We start from the raw sequence: 10,529 nt of genomic DNA on the forward strand, positions 1-10,529 counted from the left end.
ACCAGATAGCACAAGTACACACATGTACACACACAAACACAATTTCCACGTCTGGACAGCATTACGTGGTGTAGAGAGGAACCCCCCCGCCCCTTCCCTCCGCTCCCCTCCTTAATTATAGTCTGCATCACTGGAGACTAAGGACTGGAGAACACAGTTTATCACTGTATTGTGGCAGAGCAAACACTCCTCAAACACAGTAATAGAGACATTAAAACGACCATCTTCGACACAGAGGGGTCTTCTGTTGTGGCAAACACATTACTCATTTACATGTATGAAACACAGAGCGAGGGGACAGAAGTGATAAGTACACAGGCGAGGACTCTTAGCTGTCTGGTGGAATCATTTGACTTTTCTTGTTGATGATGGATAACAAAAGGGCACTGTGGGAACTGTAAACAACGCGCACCGCAAACGATGGCGAGCCGAGTATCATGTGATGGTGCCTGGAACTCTCTCCCTGTGAAGCAGGGCGAACAGGGAAGTGTGGTGGAAGGGCAGAGGCCCAACTGATAAACAGAACGAAGGAGTAATGTACATAAAGGCCTGCTGCATCGCTCTCAGGAGATGAATAATGAGCCAGGCTGCATGTAAACTGTGGTTGGAAAACAACAAAAGCTGCTGACTAACTGTAGTGGTGTGTGGCAAGGTGGGGACGCCCTGTTATTTGGGCTCTTGCCTGCACAGGGAGGCCTCTCTCGCCTAAACATGCTCCGTTTGTCTGAATAAAGCAAGGCTCTAAACTGCTCTACATGTGGTTATTAATTCTGTATTCAAAGTTTAGATTTAAAATGAAAAAAAAAATCTTTGTTAATCAAATCAGTCAATATAAAAAGTCTGGTACAATAAACCCTGTGGTTAGTGTACAAGACGCACATTAAAGGCACTGATAATAGCGCTATTATTTAGTAAATAGGAGGAAGCACAGACTGTTAACCTATCAGAGATTTTAAATGCCCAAAAGGAAACAAATCAAACACAAATAAAGTTAAATCCTTTAAATAAGTTTGATTTTTCATTTTTTAAATCTGTCCCTCTCTCTTCAGTAAATGCTAATTGGTAATATCTTACAATTCAGTCTGTCAACCGTCTAGTTGCACTAAGTGTCTTCTTGTTTTAAAACCCAGTATGACACATGTATTGTGTGTTTTATCCATTTATTTGCAGGGCAAAAAGTACAGGCATAAAAATAATCATAGTTAAAATAGTGAGAAAGATTAAAAAAAATTATAACCAAATAAGTTATAAATTTGTTTCCCTCTTTGAGTCCAAACAGTCCAAATCATGTTCTGGTTGTCTATAAAAACACAAGCGATTTCCTCTGATCTTCATCTTCCCGTTCATTCACTCTCCATTGATATCGGATTTGTTGTCCTCCTTGCCACCTCCTCTCTTGTTCAGTCCACTGAAATACTTCTCTCTGAAGGCGTTGTGTCCCTGGTAGGGGCTGAAGCGTGGGTCTGCTTGATGAGACAGGCTGTCTAATTCCTATAGAGACAAATGTGGGGGTTAGATGTTAAAAAGCGCAGTTTTTTATCAATTATTATAGAACTTTTTAGAGCACATGGCTACATTAATAGTAAAAATCAAGATACAACTTTCTGATACATCTTGCTATTCAGATTTTCAGCTAGAGCGTCATTAGAAAAATATAATAAAAAAATAAACAAGCAGCTGCCAGAGCAACTCCCGCTACATGACAGTGGAATTCTGGCATCACAAGCTTTGAATACTTTCTCCATATTTACATGTAGGAATGGGACTGTTCGTTGTCGTGTATATTAACAATCTATATGAACTGTTATGAATCCCCTCAGTTAAACAGCTTGTCTTGGCCGTAAGGTAGGGATGGAGGGAGGTAGAGAGATGCTGGGAAGAGGAATAATGAGGTGAGTTGAGTTGGAAGTGATGACTCCAATGCTGGGCCTGTAATTTATCAGCAGCACCTTTTTTTTTTTCTTGCTGATGCTGCCAAGCAACCTGAAGAAGGTTTCCGTGACCACTCTGAGGGAAAGGTCCGAGTAACAAGACTGACAACATAACCATGGACCCATATTAATAACGCCAGAGAGGCAGAACTACAAACAACTGAAAACAGTGGAACTAACCACTCAGTCATTGTCAACAAGCAAACAGGTGGTGGGTTACATACAAATCAGTCATTTATGGCCATCAGACACATTAAGTCACACCCCATAAATAAGAAAATGTTTTAAAGAGATAGTTTTGTACTAGTTTAACAGGAAACATGTAGAGCAATTAGGCTAGCCCCTTTATTGTCAAAACACAGAAAACAGTGTGGACATGTGCACATGGATCATAGGCCTAAAAACACTTGAGTGTATGCCCACACCAAACTGTGAACTCTGGTGACACAGTGCAGATAGGTGAAGATTGAGGCCTATTTGGAAAGGTTGAACTCTGTGAGCTGAGATAGATACCAGTCAGGGAAGATCAAACAAATGTGTGTTTGTGTGTGCGTGTCATACAAGGGCTTTTATGGGAGCAATTTGGGGTTTTGAAATGGAATGGATGTCAGATCCAAAGATGGATTGTTTTCCATACGATGTGTGATTAAGCCATTTAGTGTTCCAGTATAAAAGAAATAAGCCAATCATAGCCAGATGGTGAGGATTTACCCCAGACAGAGAGAGAGACACCATCACTTCCACTGGGATAACATGTAAAAAACACACATGTGCACAAACTACATACATAAACATGACACATACTTATGTGGTTACATATACAAACAATTCTATGAACTACAAATAAATTAAAAAAGAAAAAAAGCATGAAAGAACAGGCACACACATGCTTTCATTTTACATGAGTCATATCTGTGTTGCTGTTCATGCTCACACATAGAAAAACAGTAAACAAATTCTCCATCACACACACAGGTTGGTACTGTGCAGATATGATGTCCTTTATCACTGTGCAACCGCAACTTATGACTTCAAACTATATATTAAAGAAGCTGTTGTTTTGACTATGACCGCCTGTTACAATAATTAAAGCAACTTTTTTTTAATGACTATAATTTATGGTGCTATTGAACCACTCCATTAATACAGATGCTGCATGGTGTGTGTGCAGCAATTCAGAGAGCAAAAGTTTAGAGCATGCAGAGAAAATCTCTTTTAAAAGGACTAAAGGCCGACTAATATGGACTGAAGCAGAATATTTTATTAGGTAAAAACATGTTGTATATTTTGGAAATTATTACATTGATCTTTTTTCAGTACTTTTTGACTTTTGAACTTCACAGTGCTGTGAAGTTATTGGAAATGTTTGGATCACAACTGTGCCGGTGACCTGCTGACAGCTCTAATAGTTTAGAAATACATGTGAAGTTCACAGAGAATTAGTATGTAATTCTGTCCATGGAGAAAAAAAAATGTCTAGCAGATACATTAGTCACAAATAGCTTGTTTTATCCAACTGACAGAACAAAAGTCTGTTCTAAGACATTTAGTTTATTAACAAATGAGGACAGAAAGCAACAGGAAACAGAACATTTGTCATTTTTTTTCTTTAAAAATGAAGCAGTTAATCGATTGTCAACATAGCTGCTAGTAATTCCTGGTTTAAACCTGTTCTTATGGCATGTTCTTAAATGTGTGCTTTATGTTTCTATATTCTATCTATCTTCTTTGACTTCATTGTTTTAATTTTGAATTTTCATAAAAAACCTTCCAGGGACAGCTGTTCCACTATAAACATTGACGCTTGCATCGGATAGTTGTTTTCAGATTGTCTGTGTATACTGTATCTGTCCCAAATAAGCCAGAAATAAATAACGTTCTGTTGATCGACTTATCCATTAACTGACTTTCATTATTTCACACACCGAAAATCTCATGCACATACCTCTGGCTCCTTGATCTTTTCCATGGTGATCAGGCGTCGTGAGGTGTGGCTTGAAAGCGTCTGCTCACAGTTGCTGATGAGTTGGAGACATGGATGAAGCGGTACCATCTCTTCACAGTACCTGAAAAAGGACACGTGCACACACTTAGACATCAGACCCCAAAAAACAGCAAAGAGACAGAAAAAACAGATGTAGACCAATTTCCCTCATAATACTTTTCATACCTAAAGAACTACATAAGAGGAATGTTTAAGGCACTTGTGAAAACATTGAACTTCCCATTTTGCCTTAAAAAAAAAAAGCTGCCTGGATACAGACTGATCCTGTCAAAATTACTGACGAACTTTTGCCAACTCTCTTTGCCACCCATTCCAACGTTTTTCCTTTCACCTTCTGTGCCTGGTTCTCTTCCACCTATCAGATCACTAAACATTCAACCAGTGCAGTGTAACCCACAGCTAAGGTAGCTCATTTTGTGCAAAGACTAAGGTGGAAAAAGTGACTCTGACCTGACAGGTCGACTGCTGGCTCTGTCATCACAAGCCAGGTCAGGTAAGGGCCTATTAACAGCGGATGATGTATGTGTTTGCATATTTGTGTCAGTAGCACTTTCTCCTAACCACCATCACAGCAGCAACAGTCCCGACTCAAAGCCAGATTTGCACGTCACTGTTTGTCTGCGCTGTTGCTATGGCCACTTGTGGGCTTTTGTGGCAACGGGATGTTTGGTAGTCACGGTGATGTAGCTGGGTGATAATTCTCTCCTGCCAATCAGGAGTCATTAGTGGAGAGCCCTACCTGTTGAGCTAATGTTAACATTGAACCAGAGGCAGACGTTGTCTTTCACCATCAGCTTCTTTTTCTGACACACAGTTATGTGACATGAACTTCAAAACACACAATTAGAAATCCTTAAACACATATTTAAATTATATTATATGACGGTTAATATTTAAACTAGCCAATTCATCTGAATTTCATGCAAAATCTGATGCTGAAGCTGTGGACAGTGGCCTACAGTTCAACTGTCAGTAGCACTAAATGAGGGATTTGCCAACATGTCCACAAACTTATACTAAAGTGAAAAATGATGACCTGAAAATCAAAACATTGCTCATTTATCCTCAATGAGGCACATATTGCCTTACATCGGACAATACAGCCGCTTTATTTTCTTCGCTTCACTTGTTTATGTTGTAATTAGTTCACTTTATGACTGTGATGACTGATATTCCATCATCTATCTTGATACTTTTCCCTTCCCTTCATTTATTTTTTAAGGAGAGAAAGGGAAGAGAGTTTAAGGGGTCTGACCTGGTCTAGACGTCATCTTTTGCTGACAAGATTTTGTGTCACCTGTCATCACACACGCACACAAATGAAGCAGCCAGACACACACAATCCCCACTGTTTGTATCACAGCTATGGACGCAGATACACACATATGTGGGGGTGACAGAAACCTGATACCTCCCCTGTAGAGCCCCAGATTAGGCCCAGGAGACAGGCTACGTCTGGGCTTACATACACACAGACACACACATTCAAAAACACACATGCGTTTGTACACAGAAACACACACACACACATACACACACACACACACACACACACACACACACACACACACACANACACACACACACACACACACACACACACACAGGTCAGACCGCAGAGACAGATAGTTCACATATCTGACTCGCCTGGCCTCAGACGTTTATTTTGGCATGGCGCTCTGACAGGCACAGAGTCAAGCACTGGTAGATGAGGGGCAAAGACAAATGTGTGAACATGATGACACACATGAATGCACGGGCTCATACACGAGACCACACACATTTGTGCATATGTATGGATGCATACATGCAAAGACTCAGGGACATATGCAAAAGTACAAAGGATTGCAAGGTGTGTTTGTACATGTGGTTGTCTCTCATACATACATTTACACACACATATACTTAAAAAAAACAGAGAGCGCATGATTATCTCATCTCCTTCCGGGTCTTATAATCAGTGACCAGAAGGAGCTCCAACCCTGGGGGGGATTTTTCTCTTCCAAACGTCAGTTGCTGCTGCCGCTATCTGTTGTGGTTCATACCTTGACAGTCAAACACCTGCACTTCGAGTCAGCACTTCACTTTCTGCTAATGCACAGATCATTTAACAATGCACAACTGTGTTTCACAAGAGACGTCTTATAGAGCCAACGAGCCAACGTATAAAGGAGCCGTCAGTTGTGGTTTACTGTAACCCAGCTGTTTGGGCAGGAAAACCTCAACACACCTGTATACTACTCTGTATAAACACTGTCATACACGCAGGTGGTTAGACACGCAGGACGATGTTTTATAGGAGCGGGAATGGAAAACCCAAGTGGAAAAGTGTAGTGGAAAAGGCTTTTGTGTGCCAGTCCAGTCCAGCCAGTCAAACTAAAAGAGTTACAAACACACTCCGAGGTTTTAAAAGCATTTAGCAGCTCATTAACCAATGTGTCCAAACCGATTAATAAACAGACCTTCACCACAGTCTGTACTATATTTACACTTCCACAATTAACTTTCAAAAACAAATTAAATTACATGCAGTTATTGGTTTTATGAAATGTATTTACTGCATGTTTACATGACATTAATCCATTGCTTCACGTTGTTTGGTTGCTTGTGGATTAATTAAATATAAATGTTGTAGGTCACAGTCGACAAGCCTGCATTGTGCAGTTCTGGTTCATGGTATGAGCCTGCCCCCTATTGATACAAATTGTTGCTTGGTGAAAAGCACCATTTAAAGAAAAAGAGTTCTCGATCTAAGGCCATAACACAAAACACACACCAAAGAAAAATGATTTTAAACAAGAACAACAACAATAACAATATATTTGTCATGGACCCAGTTTGACTGTTTAACAGAAATCAGTCAGCCTCAAAGAGCATGACACTGTGGGAGGCTACACTGCAGCGGCAGGCTCATAATTATGAAGACAATTATATTGTTAGCTAATGACACCATACATCAAGTCTGTATACTCACTCTGGTCTGTAGATAGGCAGCCAATAGACGAGCCTCCCACCCATGACCAGGTGGTGGGCGGAGAAATTTAACAGGTCTGTGAAGATGTCACTCAGGTGGTACGCCTGGGAGACGGGGACGTGAGAGTCCACATAGCTGGACAGGACAATCAAATAAACACAAGCAGGTTTAGACCAGAGTAACTAAACATAACAACCAAAACATTCAAAAGGATTCTTCTAACTGGGAGAAGTTATTTAGAACATTGCTCTACTCATTAAAAAAGGGGAAAAGGGTGAAAGAGAAACTATGGTGGCAGCAAAATTTACAATTTAGATCCAGTTAGTTCTGGGCTACTAAAGAAACAGAGCGCTCTTTTCAACATCGAGAACACTGTGGAAGAGGACCCATGATGTCTATAGGCTCATTATAAGGTAACAAAAACATAACAATTCTTATTTTCAGGTGATTAACTAATAATAAAAACAGAGTGATGCATATTATATTCCATTTCTAGCATATTCTGTATATAGAGCCCCTTAAATCTGACAAACTGGACCTTTAAATTATGCCTCAAAAGTAACTATGAGAACCAATGAGAACCAATGAAAATTCACTGCTGTACAGGGGTGGCCGAACATATAAGTCATGGAGTATCATGTGAACTTACATGCCGTCAGAGGGTTTAGTAATGTCTTTGTGAGAGCCTGTTTTCCTTGTGGACTCGCGGATTCCGTACGGAGCTGCCATTAAAAAGGACCACGGGGGGAAAAAACAAAAGGCCATTACACAAAAGTTATCAACACATTAATCACAGGTTTTCACACTCAGCACGCCTAAGATGTTAATGTGGTCTGTTAAGAATAAACTCAGGACCTACGATCAGTAATGATGACGTCAAACAGAGCGGCGTCCCTCCAGACAGGCTTGGATGCATCCGACAACATTACATCTAAATACATCTTCTCTGTTCCATACTGTCGCAGGTTGGCTCTAATGTTCTCATCAGGTCCTCGCCACTTCTGGTTTTTACGGCTCGATCTACCTGGAAGTCGAAAGGCTCTTTTAGAAGATTCAGATGGTATCTGAACTTCAGAGTATGCATCCTGCCACTGTTGATTCTGAACACAAAAATGACCTGAAGCAATAGTCGCAAACTTGAATTAAAACAGAACTTAAGTGTAAGATTAAGTCACAATCCTAAAATATTACACTTACATGTGATGTACAATTTAAACCTGACTTACCTTTGCCATGAATAATGTTGTAATCAATATCTGTTCCACAGACATAGGCTTTAAACTGAGAACATGCTACCAACAGGCTCCCTGAAACACATCAAAAGAGAAAACTGATTCCATTAATCGACACAGGTTTCATCCCAAAGAAACTATAGCCATGCCTGTGTAAGATTATCTCACCTGTGCCAACAAATGGGTCAAAGACAACGTCATTCTCTTTGACCTTAGCGTGGTTGGCCATAATAAACGAGAGGGCGGCATCCATACTGGTGTTTCCTATGAAGTGTCTGTTCTTCACACTGTGGGAGCGAATCAGTTCACGCTGTCCATCCGCGATCTGATGTAAAGAAGGAACGCGTTGAGGTGCAGATCACCTCTTGTTAGTCAAACGTAAGCCAACAGTCAAGCGTATCTCACCCATCGGCCAAAATAGACATAGAATGGTTGCTCAGGAATGTTGTTGGGGTCCGTGCCGTAATCTTCCAACAAACAGAAAATGTGCTCAGGGCTCTTCAGGCTCACTGTGCCTTCAAACGGAAGATACTCCAGAGCCTGGTGGGAAAATAAATAAAATGCATGTACATACAGGCATTCAAAGATGCACAAACACCACAAACGCTCCAATGTTTTCACATGCACTCATTCATTGATGTGCACACACACACCTAAATACTCACGTCAATCCTTTTGATTCTGTCAGGAAAGACCAGAGTCTTGTTGTAAGTGTAGACATTGATTCTGTAAGTTGAGTCTTTGTGCATGAACGGTGACTGTAGGAAAACGATGGAGGAGGAGCACAAACAGAAATTAAACATTATTTTGAATTCTGCATGTTTCTGCTGGACATTTGTTTTCTACGGTTGGATAGATTGGTGTGTTCAACACAATGGGACTATAAGCTGCAGCATCACGAACCATGTTCTCTGACGGGTACTTCAGGAGGGATGTTCTGAGTTCACTGTGTGTTTGTCCATGGCCCCATAGCTCAAAAGCAGACCTGAGAGGACAATGCATTATAGTACAGACAACACTGCCACTGTAACAAGATAAGGGCAGTGCATCACTTACCCACCCAAAGAGCTAAAACACTTACTTTGTACAAACAGATCTCGCCATGATACTGCGGACATCCTCCTCAGACAAGCCATCCAGACACCAGAAAGGGGTCTACAGAGAAGAGGCGAGAAGAGAGCATGTGACTGTGAGAACATGGAGTCTACAGGACAGACACCTTCTGATGTGAAAAAAAAAAAAAAAACATAAAATATGTATATTTGACTTGCAAACCTTTTCTTTGAAGTTTTCACTAGGTTGGAATGGTTTTCCCCTGAGAGCCAACAAAGCCTTAATCTCCTGCAAAAAGTTGAGAGGCAGATTAAAGATTCAATGCAGTTTAGTAGATTTCTGTCAGATCCTTCCTCGTCTGGTATTTTCCAACCAGTACCACGTCTTTCAAACCCCAAACCTAAGTTCAAACTACAGGCCGTTTTAAAAGGTCTCAAAGATGTTAGAAACCATACAGCTGTTGTCACAGGTGAAGCAATACTCCTGATCTTACATGTAAAACATAGGATAGGATAAGGGCTTTATTTGTCATTGTAACAGTACAAGTACAGTACAACGAAATTGCAACACAACATGGGGAGAGAGGGGAGAAAAAAAGAACAACCCCCAGCCTGTGCTCCCTGACAGGAGCAGAATAAAAAACACCTCAGCATTATAGCACATATACAATACACTCTACAACATGAGACACATCACTAGCAACCAGAGGATAAGGGATGGGGTGTCATCAGAGGATGACAGCATTTAAATTAAGCAAACAACGAGCATCACTCAAATGTGCATCACTGCAGATTAAATCTATAATGTCACGGTGCGTCCTGTTCATATATTGACACTTACAGATGGGTAAAGTGAGACATAACGAGCTCATGCATGTGTGTGAACTTATCACCGAGGGAGGACAGGTGTCAGCGTGTTCCTACCACGTGATAAACATCGCGAACACCTCACGTGAGACCAAAGTTTGAGTTTATATCGTTTGGATTAGCATGCGGCTAACGTAGCACGAGGGCTGTCACATTTAACTCAGACATTCACAGACATTCACAGTCAGAGCTGGAGGAGGTGTGAGGAGGTGAAGGAGGTGTGAGGAGGTGTGAGGAGGTGTGTGGGGGTTACCGGCAGCCTGAAGTCCAGGTGATCCTGCGCGAGGTGCAGCAGATACTGCAGGCATGATCGACCTGTGGTGGTCGCCATTCTTGTTTGCTCATTCAAAACACGTCCGGTTTGAAACAGGGCTCTGACACAAAGTACCGACCGGTGCCACATTACCGTAAATGGAAAAAGAATGAGGTGTTTTCTGTCAACACGCCGCCTGAAATGTAACTATTCAA

The 10,529-nt window shown here is 41.1% G+C and overlaps 2 protein-coding genes across 2 annotated transcripts in view; one reads left to right on the forward strand and one right to left on the reverse strand.

The window, feature by feature from the left end:
• Nucleotides 1-1,143: 1,143 nt before the first annotated feature.
• On the reverse strand, nt 1,144-10,459 carry trmt11 (tRNA methyltransferase 11 homolog). Its single transcript, XM_027287450.1, has 13 exons — nt 10,315-10,459; nt 9,418-9,483; nt 9,224-9,297; nt 9,046-9,127; nt 8,808-8,900; nt 8,548-8,682; nt 8,311-8,467; nt 8,137-8,217; nt 7,770-7,934; nt 7,560-7,632; nt 6,911-7,045; nt 3,877-3,997; nt 1,144-1,491 (listed from the first exon to the last, which is right to left on the reverse strand). Exons 1-13 carry the CDS (start codon nt 10,390-10,392, stop codon nt 1,348-1,350), a joined length of 1,404 nt encoding a protein of 467 aa, XP_027143251.1. The 5' UTR covers nt 10,393-10,459; the 3' UTR covers nt 1,144-1,347.
• Nucleotides 10,460-10,477: 18 nt separating this feature from the next.
• Nucleotides 10,478-10,529, forward strand: part of LOC104926223 (actin-binding Rho-activating protein) — a 1,911-nt gene continuing 1,859 nt past the window's right edge. The window contains exon 1 of the mRNA XM_010740033.3: nt 10,478-10,517. The gene's annotated coding sequence lies outside the window, so the exon portion shown is untranslated. The remainder of the gene's footprint in view (nt 10,518-10,529) is intronic.

This window comes from Larimichthys crocea, chromosome XIII (genome assembly GCF_000972845.2).
Source record: "Larimichthys crocea isolate SSNF chromosome XIII, L_crocea_2.0, whole genome shotgun sequence".
Lineage (NCBI taxonomy): Eukaryota > Metazoa > Chordata > Actinopteri > Sciaenidae > Larimichthys > Larimichthys crocea.

Excerpts from the sequence above, each read along its gene's own strand:
- trmt11 (XM_027287450.1), bottom strand. The coding sequence starts at position 10,392 with ATGGCGACCACCACAGGTCGATCATGCCTGCAGTATCTGCTGCACCTC. Across the intron at positions 8,683-8,807 it reads ACAGAATCAAAAGGATTGAC|GCTCTGGAGTATCTTCCGTT; the intron begins GTGAGTATTTAG and ends TTTTCCCACCAG. Across the intron at positions 3,998-6,910 it reads CTGCCTATCTACAGACCAGA|GTACTGTGAAGAGATGGTAC; the intron begins GTGAGTATACAG and ends GTCCTTTTTCAG.